The following is a 22,503-nucleotide window of genomic DNA, read 5'->3' as shown; positions in this document are numbered from 1 at the left end:
TTAAAGCAACGTTCCTTCAGGATATAATGAAGGAATCTGAGTCTGTGTGGGACAAAAGTGCATAAAGTTGATCAATTATATGAGAAGATTTATCTTTTTTCCTTCCAATTTCTTTTTTGCACCATTTCAAAAGTTTGAACAGTGTGGATCAAGTTCCAGCTTATTTACTACCTGCCATTAGGTGAGTGAATGAGTGTGTGAGTGAATGTTACAGCGGCTGTTAAGCACACAAGGAAACTGCAGGGAGTTTTGCTGGGGATGTAGGCAAATGAGAACAGACAGATAACAAATGCCACCATACACACATACACGCACGCACGCACGCATGCACGCACGCACGCACACACACACGTACATAGAACTAAGAGGGGAAGTAGTCAGTTGTGAATAGACACTTGTGTCATCAGTGGCAGTGCAGCACACATTCTCCCACACGCTTAAATAAACACGCGCACACACACACACACAGGCTGCTTTGTCACGCACCTCATTGCTCTTTCTGTCGTTCAGTATTGCTCAGCAGTAACGCTAACCCTAACTGCTGCACACACAGACGTACACACTCTTACCAAGTGGACCTTTTGGAGTAGACGGCTTGGATTGCTGTCCGCAGTTATGGTGAGTGCACCTCTCTTGTTCTGTAAACACTCTCTGATGATTCTAACCCAATTTCAATGGGAGAAGCAGAAAGCTGATGAACCTTTTTATCTGGAGTCATTTGGATAGATTGAGTGAAAGATGGACACAAATGGAAAACTAATAAACATAAAATCATTCCTGCTTATCGGAAGACATTTCTGACTATTGATGAATGAAATCTTGTCTATCTGTAATCAAGTTAAGTTGCTTAGTCATTCTGTGGACATGAACATATCGACTTCATGCACAATCAGTGTGAAGTCCAAAAACGCTCTTTCCTATTACCACATGAATAAGCATTAAACTGCCACTACAGCAGGTTTACGAGGTTAAAGTGTGTGTGTGTGTGTGTGTGTGTGTGTGTGTGTGTGTGTAGCTGGTTGGCCCTATGTTGGTGTCCATGATCAATCATTGATCAGCATGGTCATTTAATAAAAGAGAAGAAATCTGGTTCCAACCCGGATAACTGTGGTTTTCCTTGAGTATCAGTGATCAGTTGTGAAGATTTTGCCGTTTTTCCTGGTCTGAATGCTTTTAGTAATTCTTTATTTGTGTGTGGACGGTTTTGATGTTGTCTTTTGTAGGGGGAAGTTAGGAGTGTATGAGCAGTTCTCGCTTATTAACGCTGCTTTATTTGCTATCAACTACAAATTTGACTTCCTGCCATGTCATTGCTCTATTTCAGGCCCAATGATCCACAGATATACTGTAAATATTGGAGAAGTCTTGAGTCTGGGCCACTTTTCTCTACCAATGACATTGTGTGAGACGATCGGGGCGTCCACTTTTACATCACTCTGGAAACATAAAACCATAGTTCCTCTTTATTTTGACCCAAAAACAACCTTATTTTCTCTTTCATTTCTCTGCACCTGCTGATTTGTTTCATTGCAGTCAGAGATGCCATTTACCTGCAGTTGTCAGTGGCAACCATTGCAACACTGAGGCGCTCCACCAAGCCTATGCAGTACGAAATCACACTGTCCATGCATTTATAACCTCACTATGATATATTAAGGATTTTGAAGAATGAAGGAATGTGTAATATGATACCTGCCCTGCCCCCAAAGTACATATACCAAATATTCAGAGAAGCAGTGGTCACAGTTAGTTGGTGTAGAACTTATTGAGTAATTGTTTTTTAACCGTTGTTGAGAAACAGAAGCGTGATGAGGGAGTTTTCCACACTTGCTTCACCACTGTCTGTTCAAATTCGACCATTTCACTTCATAATAATGTCGTTTGAGTGCCTTTGTTACGTTTTCCAAAACAAACGTGAGGTTTATGGCATCTTCATTTCCATTTAGCTTTACCTTGTGGTTCCTCCCCCCTTGTTCTGAACTATTCCCTGCCTTTGCTGCTGTAGGAACACTGTGTGTACTCATGCTCTTATCTGCACTTCCTGGTGTGAGTTTGCTGCAGTCTTCCAGTCAGACCAGCTTCATTATACCAGGTGTGGCTGTCGGTGTATTTGATGGCGCTCACCTGTGACAGCAGGAGGGGAAAGTTGCCCTTTGGGGTTCATTTTCAGGTCTTAGTGATGCAACTCTTTATTTGTTAAGTCGACATTCCCCTGCGTGCTCAGAGACTGAAATAGCTTTGCACTTGTCCCCACCTTTGCATGCTGGTTCCTCTAGAAATCAATACTATAGAGTTAAAGTGGAAGTAAGCAAACAAATTTAGCCTGGCTGAAACTGACCTAAATACCAACATTCCAACAGGTCAGGACCTTAGACAACGGTTCACCTGCTTCACCTGCAAACCACCAAAACCCTGCTTGCTCGTAAAAGCCTCTGCAATAAAGCATAAACACCAAATATGAGGTTAGAAGTTTAGTTAGAAAAACTGTCCCCCGTACACACCAGACACCTGAGACTAGTAAGATTATTCTGAGATTCTGAATACTAATATCTAATTCCGCTTATGTTCCTCCTCCATTCTTCTCAGGACAACAAGGCGGACGTTAAGTCCATCATGGCTCGCTTCCAAACGGGTGGAACCAACACGGAGGAGGTTTCTTCCACACCTGCAGGACGTCCCAAACCGCCGCTGCACCCGACCCTTTCGTCAGGCCCGACCATCCTGAAGAAGAAACCCGTCTTGGAGAGCTTATCGGGCAGCGCCATCACCATCCCTCCCAAACCCACTTACCTAAAAAGCACAATATCCTCAAAAAGTGACACAGAGGTTCAAGAGTCTCACAGAAACAAGGCCCCGATGAATAGATTTGCAAACACCCACAACGAGATTAACAGCAACAGTAAACCTTTTGTTAATAAGCAACACATCAAGCCTCCTCTATCACACGCCTCCGAAGCTACAAATCAGACACCAAAGCCTCCCCTGCACAAACCCTCCCTCAGCGCCACCTTGCCCGACTCCAAACCCTTCTTACCAAAGCCGTCGTCCGGATCTTCTCCCAAGCCCAGCTGGATGAAAGAAGAGTCCAATCCCAGCGCCACACCACCTAAAATGCCTGCTTTGCAACAAAAACCAAGTAGCACCATTGCAAAGTTTATCAAACAAAACGAAGAAACAGCGCAGGGCAACACAGATGCCCCAAACAAACCTTTTCCTCCAGTAAGCTCTCCCTTTAAACCGCAGACAAACTTCAGGACAGCGCAGCACGCCTTCAACAAGGAGGCCGAGCAGTCTGACAGTGGTGGGAAAGGAGAAGGAGCGGGCAAACCTTCCTTCAGCGCGAGTAACTCCGTGCCTCCTCCTATGCCCCCGGTCAGTAAAAAGCCCAGCTTCGTGAGGAGGTCGGTTGGCCCATCTTCTCAGACAAGCAGCAATAACGATGACGACGCTTCTGCTCCTAAGCGAAAACCTCTTCCCAACAACTTGGCCCTCGGCCCTCCACCGGCCAAACCCAACCGACCCCCGATGGTGAACCTGGAGGGCTTCAGGCAAGCTGCAGAGAAAATCGATCAAGGTAAGATGTTTAGCTCTAGCACTAAATTTCGTCCTTGTGCTAAACTTAAACCTGTTGTCCTCATGTCTGGACACTTTCAACTGCCCTCTTGCGGTATAAATGCCACTTTGAGTCTAGAAAACATAGGGAAAGAGCAGGGAGATCTTTGTGTTCATATGTAGTACACATCTGAGTGGTGGAAGAAGTACTTGAATCCTCTCTGTACTTCTACTTCTGTAAGTCACAACAGCAAATAAATCTCTTTCTTGTACAGAAAAAGAATCGACCCACTTTCAGACAGCTGGAGGGAAAAAAAGGGCAAGACAGAGAAAAGTCTGGCAGCCAGACGGGGCAAACAAGAGGCCTCAAATATACACATTTACACCAGACGGCCATTAGCATTTTATTTTGATCCCCTTTTCCCCTAATTAGCATGGACAAATATAATGAATCCAAACTGCGAGCGGCGTCAGAATGAGTTCCATACAAACAAGCAAAAGCATTTGCATCGTTATCAGTCTCTCTGTGCAGTGCAAGGCGTCCCTTTCTGTAAAGTGTAAGTGCTCAAAAAGGGTCGCAGGTCTTGTGACTGTCTGGGTTCCTCTTATTCTGCTGTTTCGAAGGCATTTCCTTTTATACTGCTCACAGCACTAAACAGAGATGACACTGGAGGTATTTCAGAAGCATGAGATAACTTGCTTCACCAGCTCTTGTGGTGTCACTGACGGAGGCTGCAGCGATGTGTTCATAGGCTTACTGGATTAAACAACACACTAACCAACTGCATGTTTCTTTTGCAGTTGTAGCCATAAAAATCAGTTCTTTCCACTTTTAATATCTTTATAGTTGCTGAGTTTCGTATGTGTGGTGGATTGGATGCATCGTGTTTGGTAGCAATTCATGCAAGTTACAGCAATTTATTTCCGACACAAAGTCACAAACATGCTTGGTTCCTCTATTCAGTTCCCCTGTCCAGTTTCTCCTTTCTCCACCCGCCCTTTTGCTCTCCGACAAGCTTCTTTATAGCACCACATGTGGAAGTAAGTGCCAGGAAACCTTCATCAAGACTTGCAGTTTTTAGACACACACCTGATGTAGCTTTGATCAGAAAACGCAGAAACGGAGAAAAACAAATTGAAAAAAGGGGCAAACGTTGAAAAATAAACAAATATTTTTGATGTTGATGACTTGTTTTAGTATAATTTACAATTTAAGCTTCTCTTATAATTGTTTATTCTGGCATTTTATTCTGAAAAGTGCAAAACAAACAGTCAAGACGCCACTGTTAACCCATGCTGTGTGTTTTTCATTCCAGGCCCGAGCGCCGCGAAGAAGGCTTTCATCAAACCCCCAGTGCTCCCTCACCCCAGTAACCATAACAACCACTTGACCTCTGCTCAACCCCCTCAGCCGCCAGTACCCAGTCTGCCCCCGAGACACCCGTCAGCCATGTAAGTACCTCAGAAAGTGGAATGACACAAGCAAACGCACCGGGAGCGCCACGTTTCAAATCTTGTAAACAAGCAAGTTTGTATATATTTAAAGAAAACTCAACTGCGGTTTTCAGAATTCAGCCAGACACTGATGAGAACTACGATGATGTCGGTTTGATCAATCCACCGCCGCTGCCACCTTCCACAGGTACTGCAACACTCACACACAGCACGCAATTTTATGTACTTTTGATTTGATTTACTGCTAAGACATTCAAATGAAAGATTAAATGCAGTACCTTGTACTAGTGTAATGCTAGTTATTGTCTGTGGCTTTGCTTTTATATAAATAAAGGGTTTGGTTTCACACAGAAAGGAACCACCACTGCCTCAGGAAGACAGAGGAGCTGTGTGATGCTGAACTTGTTTCCTATTTACATACCAGAACACACACACAAGCACGCGTAACTAAATATATAACTGTCTATGTTATGACTGCAGTAATAGTGTGCATAAGTCATTGTTACCAAATAAGGCTAAACTGAAGCATTCAGTTGTTATTTGAGTATTTTTGTATGTAATGTCTGACTAAAGCTGTCTGCCAGTTAATCCAACCGTTACATGTTTGCAATGTCATGCTGATCTAGTGTTTCTCTCTTGCAGGACACCCGAGTCAAAGGGCAAAGGTGAGACGTGCTGAATCACAAACAGATTAGGGGTTAAAGAGCAATATTTACAGTACACAACGGATAGAAATGCATGCAACTAATTCTAGTTTAACTGTTCCAGGAGGCGGATGATAGTGATGGTGAGATGTACGAGGACCTGGATGATCATTGGTGAGAAGATGACCCACTGTAAACATGTATCTTAAAAAAATCATCATCTTTCACCTGAATATGTCTAACATGCAGTTTAGATTCAAGAAGTGTTACTTTATTCATGGAGGGACTGCTAGTGTTTAATTTAAGAAACCCTTTTGTAAATCCATGTGTACCTTTACCCACACTACACCCTAGTGGTTATTTTGTGACACTACAAGAATTCGCTCCTTCTCACAGATGAGCTCAGATTTAGTTGTCCCTAATTCTGTCTTTGACTAACTCTCTCTCATCCTTTCTCTCTCTCTCTCTCTATCCAAAGGGATCATAAGGACCAAGAAAAGAAGAAAGAACAAGAGAAGGAGGAGAAAAAACGACTAGAGGCTGAGAGGAAGGAGCAGAAGGAGCGCGAGAAGAAAGAGAACGACATCAAAAAGAGATTCAAAGTGAGTGACCGAGGCTGGAACACTCAGCTAAACCTGCTCTGAAACACGTGCTCAAGGAGTGTGCCTGTGTGTGTGTGTGTGTGTGTGCGTGTAGCTGGTTGGCCCTATGGTGGTTATCCACCAAGGCAAGGCTTGTGTGGACAGCAAAGGCAGTAAGATGGACCTCGCTCTGAAGCAGGGAGACTCTGTGGACATCATTCGTGTCCAAGGCAACCCAGAGGCCAAATGGTTGGGACGGACACAGGACGGATCCGGTGAGTTTAAGATTTGTTTCTTATTCACCCTCTGACATACAGTACGTGCATTTAGACCCTACATCAACAAAACAGAGTCCTTATCTCTCCCTGTCATCTCTCCTCCACTTGTAATTATTACTTTAAATCATGATGTCTGTGTGCGTTGCAGTCGGTTACGTGAAAACGACTTCTGTGGAAATCGACTTTGACACTTTGAAACATCAGGGAGAGTCCTGTCGCGCTCAGCAGGCCCACGAACCTGAAGTCTACGACGACATCGACACAACCTCTCATGACAACTTTAACAGGTGGAGGGCATATGAGACATTTCACACACTAACATTCATGTCAATCACATAAATACTACAGAACCCAATAAACTATGAGGCCTCAGCAACCTTTGCTAGTTAATGGACTCCTCTTATTGCCGCTCTAACATTTATATCTTCATTCTTCCACTCTTCTCTTCACAGTGGGTTCAAAGGGCCAGGAGGTGTGTGAAGTAAAACTTTTAAATAAGGTGTATATATGTGTTTACATTGGTTATAGTTTTCTCTCTATGTGTAGGTAATGTGTGTTTCTTCCTGTATTTTCCTTTGTGTTGTTGTGGTCGTGTCTTGTAGTGGTTCTTCCTCCACCACCAGATGAAGACGGAGAGATATACGATGATATTGTCGATCTAAGCCTGGATGTCAGGTGAGGATTTGTGACTAAATGTAACAAATGATATTGTCGTGTGGATGTGAATGTGGATAGTGGATGTTCTAAAGAAAGGTACAAAGGTCTTCATCATTGGTTGGTCCTCTAGTCCCAGTGTCGCCAAGTCTCCTCCTGCTCCTAAACCCATCGGCTTCCTCAGGATGTTGGAGAAGAAGAGAATGTCCCTCAAACCTAAACCGTAAAATACATTCTGTAGTAAGACTGATCACTATCAATAACCCCCCCCCCCCGACCTTCCCGTCCTAACAAGCCATTTCCGAGCACAGCGGCGGCTCTGCATGACTTTCTGAGTAACATTCTGCAAACTCATAATTTTCTGACCAATCAAAGAGGCTGAAAACAAATAACAGCATTGGGTTTGGAATTGAACCGCTAATTATTGATGAATTGACTAATCTTAACAAATCGTTTGCATGTTTGTACAAATGTTTACTTAATCGTGAACATCAACACCTGTTTAACTGTAGTACTAATTAAAATGATTTGAACTACCACTAACCTTCTTTAATCTAATGAAACTACAGTATATGACGTACATTATGTCTTATTGTACTTGTTTCTTTGTGTTCATGCTAGAATTCCTCCACCCAGCCAGTTTACTGCAGAGGGAAATTCAGGTATCAGCTACTTTCAATATTACAATGTTTACTCTGAGTGCCTCTGTTATGGGAAAATGGTGTAAAGGAAAGTCTAAAAATAAGATATATGAACTATCAACACGTTATTGACTTCTAACAGATAAGCCAGCAGTCATTGATGAGGAAATATATGACGACGTTGACTCTCAAGCTTGCCCTCCTCTTCCTCCAATCAGCAGGTACGTAGGACACTAATGCAAAAATAAGCTTCTTGGGGGTGAAAATAAGAATCTGTGATCACAGAAGTAGAGTATAGAGTAGAGTATTCCCGGGTTTCCTGTACACACTCAGCTTCCCTTTTCCACTTTCCAGTATGCCAACCAAGAAAGGAAGAAGCAGGACAGAGGAGATGGATCCAAAAAGGCAGAAGAAGTTGGAGAAAGAGGAGAAGGAGTTCAGGAAAAAGTTCAAAGTTTGTCATCACGTTTTGGACACGATCCAGTTTAGGATCACTTTTTAAACGACTTGATATTATACTATATATAAACATACAAAGTGATTCTTCTTATATATCCCTTTGCTTCTATTTCAGTATGACGGAGAGATACAGGTGCTGTACGAGGTGACCATCATTCCCACACTGACCATCAAGAAGTTTAGTGGCAAAGATCTGCCAGTCAAACCAGGGGAAAGGCTGGACGTGATCGTCAAAGCCGTGGATGACAAACTGATTTGTCAGAACGAAGAGGGCAAGTGTGAGTATCCAACCGACAAATATACACAACATATTCTCTCAACTACATTGGATAGATTCACGATACTGAACCCTTTCTGCGTCTATCTGAAATCAAATCGGCTGGTTTTGTCTGTTACAGTTGGTTACGTTTCGACCGGACACATTGTTATGGAGTAAGTAACACACACACACACACACACACACACACACACACACACACACACACACACACACACACACACACTCAGAAAGACAGAGGCTTAACAATGTGCTCTGTCTTCTGTTTCTGTCTCCAGGGACTCTGAGATCTACGATGACATTGGAGACGGTATGTTTACACCTGACGTTTCATCAATAAATACCCATGAAATTGATTATTCCTAATTGAATTTGATAATTTACCGGAGTTGCTGTTGAGTTAATATAACAAAGGTTTACTATTTCTTTACAGATTGCATCTATGACAATGACTAAGAAGCATTATGTTTTATAATGATATTGTATATTTATTAAGTATCTTGTTGCCAGATATTGAAGTACTTTAAGTCAACTGAACAATGTGATCCTTTTATATGTTGTTTCTTCTTAAAAAAAAAAGGGAAAAGAGAATGTAACTGCAATGTTATGATGTTATGGATCTACTGTATATGCTTGTAACATCTACATCGATTCTCTTATACTGTAAATACAATTAAAAGTTTCTGATATGATGTTAAAGTCTGAGCTTATTTGCAAAGCAAAAGTTATTGCATCTATGACAATGACTAAGAAGCATTATGTTTTATAATGATATTGTATATTTATTAAGTATCTTGTTGCCAGATATTGAAGTACTTTATGTCAACTGAACAATGTGATCCTTTTATATGTTGTTTCTTCTTAAAAAAAAAAGGGAAAAGAGAATGTAACTGCAATGTTATGATGTTATGGATCTACTGTATATGCTTGTAACATCTACATCGCTTCTCTTATACTGTAAATACAATTAAAAGTTTCTGATATGATGTTAAAGTCTGAGCTTATTTGCAAAGCAAAAGTTATTCGCCTTCAATCTTCATCTTCTCTCAGGTGTCTTGGAGATTTTAAATGCATTTGATTTGAAATGAAATAAAGCTTAGTTCAGGGCCAGATGCGGATCAGAACCTGCAGCAGAAAATGATGATTCCCTACCTTCACTTTGTTGATCTTATTCACAGATGGTTCAAAAGATCCAGATTGTGGGTGTTCAGGTGCGGCAGTCTTCAACCCTCAAAGTAAAATATCTGTCAAAAAGAGGACATAACATCTTATCATTCATCAATATGTAACGTTTAAATATTGGCAACAGTGCAAGCTTTGCAGTGAGAAGAGGAGAACAGCAGAAAGTAACTGACTATGACTGGCTCTGATGATGTCACTCATAAGCATAATTTCTACATGAACATCTTGAGTGATGCTAGGTTTTTATTACAGTTTTATTAACAGATTTCACTCAAAAACACAAATATCTCATATAATCCCATTTTACATAATGTACGGGTGTAATTTTCAGATGTCCACATATTAAATACATTATATGTTCCCCTTCCTGTCCACTAGAGGGCGGTAATGCACCCTGAAGACCAAAGAAGAACAAAGAAGAAGCAGCAGCCTCACTTCCTCCACATTGACAGCATCACAATGGTTCCTCCGGTAGCAGTGTCCCCGCTTATTAAGGTAATAAAATACATTCTTTGAGCTGGAACAGTGGATTTAAATGTAATTTTAATAACGGAAGCGATACAAACGGCAGCTGGTCATGCAGAAAGTACCGAGGTAACTTTTAGCACGTAGCTAACCAGTGTGCAGCTAATGACATTGACAAGTTTACAGGTGAACAGACACCTGGCCGGAGTAGATATTGGTAACTTTTACAACCAAAGCTCTGAGTATATTCACTGCTACTTCCGATACAATCCGTATTATATCAGCTAGCACGTTATGGTGCAAGGTCAGGCCGGAAAACAGTAACGTACCTCTGCTAAAGCTAGCTGGTTTAGCACGAAGGGTAGCTGAAGTTGAACTTGTCAGTGTAAAGGTGATAATGTGAAACACTGCCATCTGGTGGTCACTCCTCTCTGGCGCTCTCTCTGTCCCTCAGACGGCCCGCTGGTCTGCGTTGCTGCTCGGCGTCTTCTATGGCCACCAGAGACTGGGTGAGTTGATGCGCCAGACGCCAAGCTTGCCACATAAACAACAGTTAGAATTTATAAAGCATTAAATAATAATAATTGTCAAAATATTATCAAACAAACATGCATCTAATGTACATTTATTATTGAAAATGTTAACGATATCCATGCTGTTAATGTTCTTGATGATTTAACATGTGTTAATCAGTTTGTTACTTTGAACTGCATTGTATTGAGTATTCACCTCACCTTTTTATATTTTTAGTTTAACTGAGCCACATAATAGATGATTATATTCGATCATTGTTCTTCAGCATACCTGAAGCCCATTGGTAAGGAGGAGAGAAGGATTGAGGAAGAGGAGAAGGTGGTCAGAGCAGAGCAGGAGCGGATCATGAAAGCGCTGGCTGAAGGTACTGCAGGCCCCTCATATTCATAGTTTTCTCAAATCAGCATTGATGTATTTTTTTCTTGTTATCACAATATTTCACTGAAAAAAACCCAACTTTTATCTCCTGCAGCAAATTCTGACACCATCCTCAAGTGAATTTTCTCTGGAGCTGTACAATCATGATCCATCCACAATAAAAACATTATTTTTCATGTATTTCATATTGTATTATTTGTGTTTTTTCAGTCTCCTTGTAATTCTGCTTTTCATAGTTGCATATATTGCATTGAGCAATTGGAAGCCACATTCGATGAGCAGACGTGTGTGTGTGTGTGTGTGTGCGTGTGTGCGTGCGTGCGTGCGTGCGTGCGTGCGTGCGTGCGTGCGTGCGTGCGTGCGTGCGTGCGTGCGTGCGTGCGTGCGTGCGTGCGTGCGTGCGTGCGTGCGTGCGTGCGTGCGTGCGTGCGTGCGTGCGTGCGTGCGTGCGTGCGTGCGTGCGTGTGTGTGTGTACACCTGTCCTTCAGTAAGGGATGAGCCCAGGGGAAGAACATGGATGTAATCCTGGCCTAGTATAGCAGCAATCCCAGGATTGGGGTCAGAGTCCAGCAGGAGAAAGTACCGTGTAGACAGAATAGCTCCACCTCAGTGATCCTGTGTGTTGTATAATAGTCTAACATTCCCTGTGAACTCAGTCTCCAGGCTGCACATTCTCTCTACCCCACATAAGCTTCAGATGTCTGTCAGTCTGCTGCCTGTAGCTCAGTTATTCCATTTTATTAATGGTAACATCAGTTAAATTTTTGACTAAAGTGCTTGGACTTGGAGTATTGGATTCGAGGTTTTGTTGAGTTATCACCTAACACTATATACCAAATTAGGTCTCTTTATCAATGTCAATTTGAGGAGAAAAAAAAGGATGGACCCCAGAAAAATACAATGTTCTTTATTTGGGACAGGGACCATATAAAAAGGCGAGCCTTAAAATACTGACCAGTTAGTCAATTAGATCTACAACTACAAACGTTCTTCAGCATATGTGGGAAAGAAGTGCAAATCGATCACTAATACACATTAAGATTTGTAATAGTTATAAATCATAAGTGAGAGAATGCTTAATTGAAAATTACTCATTTGCAAGGGCTATGAACATTTGTAACACCAATTTGACTAAATATCTATAGTTTATCGATCAGAAAAACATGATTAATATTTACACTCAGGTGGGGAATAAATACAAGCTTCAACAACAAAAGGTTTCTCCTTTGTCCTATTTGAAACGCGAGCATTCAATTCATTCTATATTCAGCAGCTCTCATGATGTCATGCAGGCTCAGAGAGTAGCTCTGTCATTTCATGACAAAAACATTCCTATAGTGTTGGACCTCCATTTTGTATAGATTTTGCAAATTGTCTTTCTGCTTCCACGTATGCTGCTCTCTCCTCCAACATCAAATGTTAAGAACTAAAATAGCCATCAACCAATGCATTTCATAAATACAGAACCTGATAACTTGGGCTATGTGACTCCGGACCATAGTTGGCTTTGCTCCATGTCAGAGGATGAAGTGTCCCCAAGGGGATCAATAAGCATGACTTAAGATCCTGTTTTGCTGCATCTGTAGAAAGATTGCTGGTGTTGCTGCTGTATTAGGTTAAGATGAGGCTTGATTGTTCATAATAAACTTCACATCTCCAGACAAACACACTCCCATCAGTAATTACGTCTCAAATAATCATTACATTGCATCTATTGTAAATAAGACATTCTAGGCTGCTCTCAGTAGTCTTGTATGTACAGTATAAAGGCATCTTGAATAAGCATCTACAGGCTTTCCTGCAGTACATTTAACTTTACAATACTTACATTATTACATGGTTTTACGAGCTTCTAGTGTTCAGCTCCTCCTGTTTACAGTCTTTGGCTCTGCTGTGCTGGCAAATTAACTCATTTGTAACCGGTTAAGATGGACATGAAAGGATCTGAAATATACACTATGTACAGGTGTTAAATTATAACCGTTTACACAACAATTCTAAAACTTGGAATAAGTTTATATCCTGGAATTAGCAAATATTACAATGATGCAATCAGTCTCAAAATAGAGGCCCAAACACTTTGTAGTCTATTGACTCTGTGGTCTATTGCCCGCACACACACTCTTCATCCTTCTCTCTGAACTTCTTGCATTTCATTTTTATTTTATTGCTTGCGGTAACGCGAGACTGACCGGCGGTGGTAGTCGGGTAGATCAAGTCACATTGCGAGCACACCCTCCTCTTAACACACAGTGCAGGTCTTGGAGCCTGAGCCTCCACCACTGGGGTTGTCGGCAGCAGCTGTCGGGACAAAGGAGACAAATACAAGATCAATGTCATCTCATAGTTCAGTTTTCGTAGTGTGACCAAAAACAAACAACACGGTTTTTACGGGGTTTATCCTGTGGAATTGATGTATAACAGTTGCAGTGCAGTGGGAGTGAATGGATTCACCTCTACTTACGAGCAGCACCTCCTGGTTTAGCAGGCTTCTGTGCCTCTAGGACTTTAAGTTTAGCTTCATATTCTTCTTTTCTAGCGTTCCACTCCTTCCTGTTGTTTAAGATGCCATCCAGCATGGGTTGGATTTGCGGGTGGAAGCGAGAGAACTCCTGAGAAGACACGAGTCAGAGTCCACATCAAGTTAAATAGCTTGTAATGTAAAGAAAAGTGAAGATACAGTAGTTTAGGTGAGAGGCCCTACAAAGTGGAAGTCAATGCCACGGCAGCATCTACAGATTTGACACATCAGGGATTGACAAAGAAACATTAAACATTACCTTGTAGACAAATGTACAGACAAAGTCGATGAAACCGCACTGTAGCTTTGGCAATTCGGCTGCATGGTTCCTGTCCATCATGGGCTAGTGGGAAACAAAGACGAGACACTCAGACGAACACAGCAGAAATGCAACAGCCGCTAGATACGCCTACTAAAGAACCATTGGTGGCTGCCGTGTGTTCACTCACGATGGGTTGTTGCTCCAGCACCGTCCTCTCCAGGTCACCCTGTTCCCAAAACTCTGCTGCTACAGACAAAGCAACCTGAACCATACACACACACACAAGCATGCACTGCATGTTTTAGGAAAAGCTCATGACCAGTTTGATGATGCTGGTGTGTATGGTGTAATTGATGAATCTGTTAGTCACCCTGCTCTGCACTTCCCAAGGCTTGGTGATGGCCGACAAGTCACACGCGGTCATCATCATGGCCCTGAAATGAAAACAAACAAACCTTTACACTCGGCAGTGACTTGGCGATCGCGGACTCACGTGATGTTGACGAGCATTTTGCACTCACATGAGAATTTCTTTTCTTGTAGTTTCTAGAGACATGAAGTCGACCCACTTCTTCTCTTCCTCGTAGGTGTGCGACAGGTCCACAATCTTTTGGAACATGGTTCTCTTCCTGGCAGGAGCAATAAAATCAGGTGCTTTTTCTAGTTCAGATTTATTAATTTCACTGCGTTTAATTTTTTCATGCTTTTTTTTTAAAAACAGGACGAGTTATGAACTGCAGAAGTTGCAATGCAAAGAGAGATGAAGTGAAAGGATGAGATGAAGGAGCGAACAAGCAGGTGAGCGGGTGAGAGATTGTACTGACTTGAAATAAAGAGCCAAGTCGGTGGCGATGATGGCGATGTCAGTGAGGTGAATCACATGATCCATCTGCCGCCTGTTCAGGTTCTGGTAGATGTTCAGTGTCTACAGGTGACGTGATCAGAGGGTGAAGATGAGCGACACCAAACACACAGAACTCTGATCTCTGAATTCATACACAATGGCACTCACCTCGTCAGCCAAGAGGAACTTTCCAAACTCTAGATGGTGCCTTTCCATGATAGAGGAGCCATGTAACTTGGCCAGAGGGTTACCTGATCTGTTAGGAGAAAAACATCATCATCCTAAGTCCAAACTCTTAAAATGTGAGTATAAATTGTGAGACTTTATTGGCCTCGGATGATCATCGAGAAGACGTCTTAAGGAGAATAACACATAATTCTGTTGAGCACTTACTTGACCTGGTACAAGTTGTTGGTCCCCCTGTGGTCGATATCGTGGAGGAAACCTGCCGTTACCATGGCCATCACCTCCAGGTCAGTGTAGTATCGCTTCAGCATGCCAGTCTGAGGACACGGACACACCTTTATCACTTGCAAGCATGGGCGTAGAAATAAACAACGCCTGCATAAATGTAGCGATATAAACGTCATGTAGGCAAAGTCATACCGTCAAGAGTGTGAACATGGTCTGCCCCACGTTGAAGCCGTGACGCCAGTTGTGGTAAGTGATTCTCCTGTAGCCTTTACTGAGCGAGTACATGAAACGAACCAGCACCTATTGGAGAGGCCATCAGAGGGTCATTGATTTAAAAAGTGCTTCAAAGGGTAACACAGGGATTAAACCCCTTTTAAAAGACAATGGGTGTTTTGATGTGTGTGTGTTTAGTTCACCTCTTGCGGAACTTGGAACTTCTTGACCACCCCGATCTCGTAGTACATCTGGATGCCACACTTGACCAGCTCCATCTCGGTGCAGTTAAAGTCCGAAAAGTGGAACTGGTAGATCTCAAACTTCTTAATCAGGGGTGGCAGGTCTTTTTTCTAAGACATTGAGATAATCAGCAAAGGAAAATAAGGGGAGTTGTATTTAACAAAGAAGTATACCACACACACACACACACACACACACACACAGGGTAGATCTTATTGGCAGATTACTTTGCAGTTCAGTTTGTCTCCACGTTGATTAAATGTAATGGAGAGCAAAGCACAAATGATTTTATTATTACCAGGATAGCGAGGAGTTCGTCCTCTTCACACTCTGAAGGCTCACAGTTGTACACCTCTTGGGTATTCTGAGAGAGAGAAACAAATAAATAAATGATTAAATGCGTAAATAATGTGTCAATCAAGTATAGACGGGTTGCAACAATACTGACCAGGATGTCCTGGATCTCATCATTGCGACATTTGACGTGGTAGAGCACCATGTCCTGAGCGATATCCTTTCGGTTCTCCAGCTTGTTCATCTTGTCGTACGTGTCCGTGTTCAAAGCTGACCAGCCCAAGAACTGAGTCAAAGCCTGCACAAGAGATCAGCCTCAGCACAGACTGTACACGTGTAGAAGAGATGTGTAACTTTGACGGTGGGCGTACTAGTCTGACCTCCTCAACATGTGTACAGGTCGATGTTTCATAACTACACAAAAGGATGACTTACTTATATAGAGCATGATTAAAAACTTCATATGAGAAACTGACAGAACTCTCATTTACCTCCATGAGCTGTTCATCCTGGTCATCAAACGGCTTTCCATCTTTTCTGTTGTAGAAGGTAGCCACGCCCACGATCTCTTCCTTCTTGTTGACGATTGGCAGAGAGAGAACATTCTTTATCGTCCAGCCGCTGCTGTCCAGAGGCTCTGTCTGCAACGACCGAAACAAAAGGTTTGAATCCTTTGGATGCATCTGTAGCCTGAGCCGTCGTTCTCGTCTGTATCCCTTACCTGAAACTGAAACATTTCGTCTGCGGCTGTGTTCATGATGTTACAAATCTAAGGGACGGGAAAGAGTCAGACTGATCAGTAGGAGACGCGCAGGATGTTTGACCTCAGCTGAACCAATTCAACAGCCTGTAATCGAGTAATTTAAGTAAAAGACTCACAAGACCGGTCTCAGCAACGTAAGTAGGCAGGCCGCAACACAAAGACCAATGGTCAGCGGGCGGAGATCTGTGCAGCAGATGAGGAAAGTACAAAAGTACAAAAAGACAGAAAGGACATGTTTATTTTATATATACATTTAGACAGTTCTCAAGTCAAAATTTTACAGATTTACTTACGGTATTACTTTAATGTCTTCTTTCCCGTGTAATATATAATCAATAAGTTTGTAGAAAATCACCTCCTGAGGTAACAAAATAGAAGACAAATGAGAAAGAAAATAGACAAAGTTCAACCTCTTTGGGGAGAATGGGGGAATATTACAGAACGCACCCGTCCATCCGGGGTTACAGGGCCGGCATATGGCGCCTGCTCGCCCATCAACACCGGCCAGATATCGAAGAACTCCTGCGTGAGAGACGGTGCGAAATATGTAAGGAAGATGCAGATGTGACAGGAAGTGGAGTAAAGCAAACAGGAAGTATACAACACCTTCTCCTTGGTCATGTCTAACAAGCCGACAGAGTAGCGGTCACAGTTGAGGTAGGCTCGGACTGTGTACAAGGCTTTGTGGAACTGTCGCTCGATGTCTGTCAGCTCTTCAAACACCTTGTTGGCAGACCAAAGCAGCAGCTGGGCGGGTACACACAAAGGCACATAATGAAGAGGGTGTAAATGCAGTAGTCTGTGTGTGAAGTTCTGTGGAATGAGATGGCGTGTGAGTGGTTCCATGTTCTGGTTCTGTACCTGTCCTTTACGCGTCTCACAGTTGTGCAGGTAACTCAGGTGGAAGATCTTCAAGTTCAAAGAGGCGACTCTGAGATACTTTAAAAAAAGCTGAAAAAAGAAACATGAGTCAGATTTCTAATGAAATACAATGAAAGATATAAGAAGTAAAAAGAATAAATGAGGGGGATATGTCCATATTTGGCAATAATCACATGAGCAACACTGTTCATCTGTGTGTTTCTGTCCGCTGCGTGTTTTATGTATTCATGCTTGTGTGCTTGTGTGTGTGTGTGTGTGTGTGTCTGCCACTCACATCTTCATCCTCGGGAGTGAAGAACGGCCCTGTGGCCTTGTTGACAGCCATGACGACGCCCACTAAGTCTTTTCCATTGAGGATGGGGGTTGCCAGAATGTTCCGCGTCGTAAACTCTGTGAGTTCATCCACGAATGAGCTGAAGTTTGCGTTCTAAATGACAGCACATACGTGTTTTATTGTGTACACAGGTATGCATGCAGGTACACATATACAAGAGTTTGTTTAAATCAAACAGAAAATGGTGAAATAAACCTTCGTAGGGTACGTTCATGAAGATATGATATCATCACAGATGCATCATGTGGACGTGTAAAGGAGTGTGGATCTGTGTTAGAGTCCCTCTGATCAAATCTAATCCACAGCTCGAGCAGAGGGTGATGGGATATGAACATAACTGGATTATGATGCTGGAGGATTTACACCCATTTATTATTCCAGTATGGACACAACTAATTGTTCTTTAACTCGTCTTCAACCATGGAATGGTGCGGTTTAAAAGATGCTACAGTTATTGGACTATTATTAAAGAAGGATTTCGTGTGTCTATTCTAAACTTTAAACATGACGAGCACATACAGACATGGCAGCTCTGAAGCTGCACTCCATACAGACAGGACCACTGGCCCTTCATGTACCCTCACCTCTCGGACATCTTTCACATTAACGCCCTTCTTGGTCTGAGCCACGTTGCCGACTATTCCCAGGTCCAGTGGGTAGACGATCTCGGAGTCCGGCTGCACCACGCAGTCATCCAGCTCGGACTTCGTGGTGATGTTAAAGAGCCGGGTGGCAAGTTCGCCGATGCCGTTCCTCTGCCGGAACATGAACAGGCTGCAACGCTCCGAGTGGATCAGGGCGCCGATTCGCTTCAGGATCTTGAACACCACCTTCTCCATGTTGATGTTCTCTTGCATGTCTTTGATCAAGTCGTACAGAATGCGGCTTTCTTCAACCTTGAAAACAAAACGACAACATAGTGTCAATTTATTTTAGATTTTCTAACTGGTTCCATTCATCTAGCCAGAAGAAAAATCCATATTTGCCATCATTTTGATCATTGTTCCAGTAAGATTAGAATAAAAAATAAAGGCCTGGTTCAATGTTGATTCTAAATATAACAGTTGTAAACACAGCATCAGAGTACAGTAATGACTTAGATGGTTCAATCACAGTGATTTTATGAACATAATGATCATGGCAGCTTCTACTCATTAGTTTGGGGAATGTGGGTGGTGGTTTGACTCTTTAATTTGCCATTTGCATCGTGGATTATAACTAGCTACAAACCATCACATACCTGTGAGAGTTCCTGTAACAGGTTGAAGTCTATCTGTGTCTCTGGGAGTCCTGACGCCTTCGAGATGAATCCTGGGTTCAGCTTCTTGGCAAAGTACTGTTTAGCAAACGCAGGGTTTGCTGCAAGGAACTTCTCTACGTCTTCCTTCTGAACACCCATGTTTCCTTCACCGTCCTCTTCGCCTTCACGTTTATCTTCTCCCTCCTCAGCTCAGCAAATGGACGCCCTGCTTGATCCAACACCGCTCTGAATGAGCTACCTCCAACTTCCAAGTGAATGCCCAAGTGGAAATAAAACAAAATCTCTGGCGATCTCCAGTTTAAGCCCTGAATATGAACAAATATTATGCTGTTATTGCACAGAAAGGGGGATACACAGGTGGACACATTCAGGTGCTGGTAAAATGTAATCCCTGGGGTGGAGGAGGGCGGAATCCAAACAATCCTTCTGTCATCAGCAGATAGAGCTGAAGGTTAGCAGGGATCTGCCTGTGCTAAACTGGTCAGCTGATCATCTAGTAAAGGATATGAGGCCAGATGATGCAGCCGTCACACTGTCCAGGTCCATTCACACAGCTACATTTATCAGTCAGACAATCAAATATAATGCAATACAACAGCTCTGCAGAAGATACCCCATATTAATGAAGCTCCAGTGTTGTATGAATACTTTACTTGACTAAAAGACTAGTATCGAGACAACTAATGAATACATACAAGTTTGCATGACTAACTGACTTTTCTCCATCCTATTAAATGTATCTGTCCGTGATATCTGTTTTTTGTCCTCAGTTTATTCAAAAATTATTTAGTTATAATTATATAGTTATTTTGATGAAATTTTGTAAACAAGCAGGATTGGATGAAGGAAGAATTTGTCATATTCTGAGTCCAATCAGACTCCAAGACAGGTAACCTATCAACATAGCATGATGGACTAGCATTTAAATTCAGACACAAAATCAGATGACTATTTGGCCCTGGACAGGTTTGAGTTTACTGTGTTTCTTCCAGTGTTTCTTACTCTCTTACACATGCAGGCCTCCAAGCTCTTTAAGTCCTTATTAAACCAGGCCTCCTAAGGCATAAGCCCTATTTAGTTTGGACACTAGCTGATTATCTCAGCACCCCAACTCCCCTCATGCAATCTTTCATTCACCTGCTGTGTTTTTCTTCCACTGCAGCGATTCAGATTCAGCAGTCACAAAACTAAGGGCATGAAGTTACTTTTAGGAACAAACGCTCAAGTCAAGTCCCGTCAAGTCAAGTTCATTTGTATAGCCCAATATCGCATACAATGTCTGAAAGGGCTTTACAGACCCACAACATCAAGTGTGTCTCTTTGTGTTTGTGTGTGAGGGAGGGAGGGAGGGAGGGAGGGAGAGAAAGATGTTTCTTCTTGGAAAACACCAGTAATCCCATCATTTGGAGCAGGGAGGACATACTGTATCTATAATAAGGCTCCATAACACCTTAAACAAAAGGTCACAAAGATAATCCCACAATAATAGATTATAGCATTGTCCAAAGAGTATGAGAGAGAGAGACAGATAGACAAATAGAGCGATAGAAGGACAGAGAGAGAGAGTAGTACAAACTAGGCTTCTTCATTAGTCTCAATGCCAAATGCTTATACTGCAGTTTTAGGGACAGATACAGAGGTCTATATATCAATTTAGGGATCAATCATAATCACTCAATCGGTATAATTGGAAATACAATTGGAAATCATCAGTGTTTGATATGTCCACTGTCTGTCAGGCCGAATTGATTTTATTTGGTATTCAAAGACCCAAAATAATTCAGCTTTAGAAAAAAGCAAAAGTTTACAGCTTCTGAATGTCATAAAATAATACTACTCTGATTAACTAAATGTTTATGGTATGTATCAAATAAAAGCAGCACTGTGCACGCTCACTACTGAACTACTGTGAACTAAATGTTCTGCTTAACCAACATAAAGATGCAGTTCTTACAGCAAACACAAGATAGCAGCAGTGTCTCACCTTTCCTCCTGAACTCATTTCAAGTCTGCACACTCTGAACTGTGTAAGCCTTCACTTCATGCTGCCCGAGGAGTCAAGAAATGACCCAACCAACATCCTTTGACTCTAATCAGCACTGGGTGGAAACAGTGGTTAGATGTAACATTCTTAATTACACCCTTAAACATCTACATTGATAAGGGACTCACACAGCTCAGTTGTGGTGTGTGTGTGCTTATGGCTATTTGAAGTATATCTGCTGCCTTTGTCTCCGATTGTTGCCAAGAATTTCGATACAGCGATCAGAGTGGAAACATGTGATCTCTCTTTTTTTTTAAAGTCTTTCCAAACCTTTCCAACGCAACTGCCAAATGAGAAAACCAGTCTCTCTCTGGGATTCTTATTTCACTTCACATGACAAACCGCTAAACATGATCCACACCAAAATGCCTCCATGTTTTAATACTGTTGCTTCAGCGGTTGTCAGTGAGATTCAGTGAGCCGCATTAAGCTGAAGGTTTTAGACAGCGGAAGCTTGCAGAGTCCCTGATTCTGACGACTAAAACAGATGTAAACACAGTAGTCAATGATGGTCAGCGGAGGACGTGATCACCACATCAAGAACTTTCAGACTACTAATAAAGACAAATATGAAGTCTACATCTGGAAAATTAACATTTACTGTCACAGGGGAAAATCCTTTATATAAATATACTTATTTGCAGCGGTCTTTACTGTGGCCTGTTTCATAAGCTTTGAATAAAATATACTGATTTCACATGCGCAGGTTCTACAGTAAATAATTAGAGTACTATATAATGTACGTAGATCACTAACTTAAATAAATAGCACTTACTGCACTGGATTTAAACAAATCTATGTAAATAAAGATATAATAGGTCTATTTCTGGTGATGATCTATATCAGGCCACACAAGTCGGATTAAAGTACTAAGCAGCAGAGGAATCAGTGGAAAAACATAGATAGACTTGTCTGTCTGCATCCATGGTGAAGCAGTAATTAGTGACAAATTCATTTATGAGAAAATGGAATAATTACAGGTCTGCCAGCTTTCACACACAGGAAAATATGCCCAACTGCAGATTATTTCATAAACAGAGTACTTTGTCTGTACAAAGCTATTTAACACAGACACGTGAACGCAAACGTGAATGCTGTTTACCGGACATCACGCCAGCATCATGTAACAGTGGTTAATCCAGGAAATGAGAGACAGTAGTAAACAGAGAGAGAGAGAGAGAGAGAGAGAGAGAGAGAGAGAGAGAGAGAGAGAGAGCAAGTTACTGTTTCACATAAACTTACTTATTGGATCGTCTGTGTATCGTTGCATGGAAAAGTTAAATGTTGTGATAATTACCTGTAACATAGGAAGTTTTATTTTAGGTTT

The 22,503-nt window shown here is 42.1% G+C and overlaps 2 protein-coding genes across 4 annotated transcripts; one reads left to right on the top strand and one right to left on the bottom strand.

Annotated features, from left to right (window-relative positions):
• The first annotated feature begins 390 nt into the window (after window positions 1-390).
• Window positions 391-11,280, top strand: fyb1b (FYN binding protein 1 b). 3 transcript variants are annotated; one of them, XM_076164139.1, is made up of 24 exons: window positions 391-618; window positions 2,587-2,932; window positions 2,978-3,574; window positions 4,869-5,004; window positions 5,121-5,194; window positions 5,650-5,672; window positions 5,776-5,825; window positions 6,130-6,253; window positions 6,348-6,507; window positions 6,659-6,797; window positions 6,963-6,982; window positions 7,113-7,185; window positions 7,298-7,387; window positions 7,786-7,826; window positions 7,948-8,026; window positions 8,160-8,259; window positions 8,380-8,542; window positions 8,663-8,696; window positions 8,820-8,851; window positions 8,975-9,776; window positions 10,102-10,218; window positions 10,643-10,697; window positions 10,988-11,086; window positions 11,195-11,280. In XM_076164139.1, exons 1-20 carry the CDS (start codon window positions 616-618, stop codon window positions 8,995-8,997), a joined length of 2,307 nt encoding a protein of 768 aa, XP_076020254.1. In that variant the 5' UTR covers window positions 391-615; the 3' UTR covers window positions 8,998-9,776; window positions 10,102-10,218; window positions 10,643-10,697; window positions 10,988-11,086; window positions 11,195-11,280. The 3 variants fall into 3 exon arrangements, with proteins under 3 accessions (XP_076020254.1, XP_076020253.1, XP_076020255.1); XM_076164138.1 differs by having other exon boundaries at window positions 8,975-10,218; XM_076164140.1 differs by lacking the exon at window positions 7,298-7,387 and having other exon boundaries at window positions 8,975-10,218.
• Window positions 11,281-13,154: 1,874 nt separating this feature from the next.
• pde6b (phosphodiesterase 6B, cGMP-specific, rod, beta) lies at window positions 13,155-19,270 on the bottom strand. Its single transcript, XM_076164056.1, has 23 exons — window positions 19,112-19,270; window positions 18,456-18,767; window positions 17,812-17,964; window positions 17,517-17,606; window positions 17,262-17,402; window positions 17,103-17,177; window positions 16,949-17,013; window positions 16,772-16,838; window positions 16,614-16,661; window positions 16,384-16,533; window positions 16,047-16,190; window positions 15,897-15,962; window positions 15,559-15,708; window positions 15,335-15,442; window positions 15,122-15,231; window positions 14,897-14,984; window positions 14,709-14,809; window positions 14,406-14,513; window positions 14,255-14,318; window positions 14,072-14,146; window positions 13,882-13,965; window positions 13,562-13,713; window positions 13,155-13,404 (listed from the first exon to the last, which is right to left on the bottom strand). The coding sequence occupies exons 1-23, from the start codon at window positions 19,268-19,270 to the stop codon at window positions 13,344-13,346; spliced, it is 2,571 nt and encodes an 856-aa protein (XP_076020171.1). The 3' UTR covers window positions 13,155-13,343.
• Between the last annotated feature and the right edge of the window lie 3,233 nt (window positions 19,271-22,503).

Source organism: Genypterus blacodes, unplaced genomic scaffold (genome assembly GCF_046128005.1).
Source record: "Genypterus blacodes isolate CSIRO-AG114 ecotype Tasmania unplaced genomic scaffold, CSIRO-AGI_Gbla_v1 ptg000133l_1, whole genome shotgun sequence".
Lineage (NCBI taxonomy): Eukaryota > Metazoa > Chordata > Actinopteri > Ophidiiformes > Ophidiidae > Genypterus > Genypterus blacodes.
This window is presented reverse-complemented; position numbering and strand designations above follow the sequence as displayed.

Bases quoted from the DNA above. Each gene is read 5' to 3' on its own strand.
- pde6b (XM_076164056.1), bottom strand. From the start codon at position 19,270: ATGGGTGTTCAGAAGGAAGACGTAGAGAAGTTCCTTGCAGCAAACCCT. The intron at 14,810-14,896 runs GTGAGTGCCATT...CGTCACCTGTAG, and splicing joins AGTTCCTCTTGGCTGACGAG to ACACTGAACATCTACCAGAA. The intron at 14,514-14,708 runs GTCAGTACAATC...TGCTCCTGCCAG, and splicing joins GACTTGGCTCTTTATTTCAA to GAAGAGAACCATGTTCCAAA.
- fyb1b (XM_076164139.1), top strand. The intron at 7,827-7,947 runs GTATCAGCTACT...GACTTCTAACAG, and splicing joins TACTGCAGAGGGAAATTCAG to ATAAGCCAGCAGTCATTGAT. The intron at 8,260-8,379 runs GTTTGTCATCAC...CTTCTATTTCAG, and splicing joins AGTTCAGGAAAAAGTTCAAA to TATGACGGAGAGATACAGGT.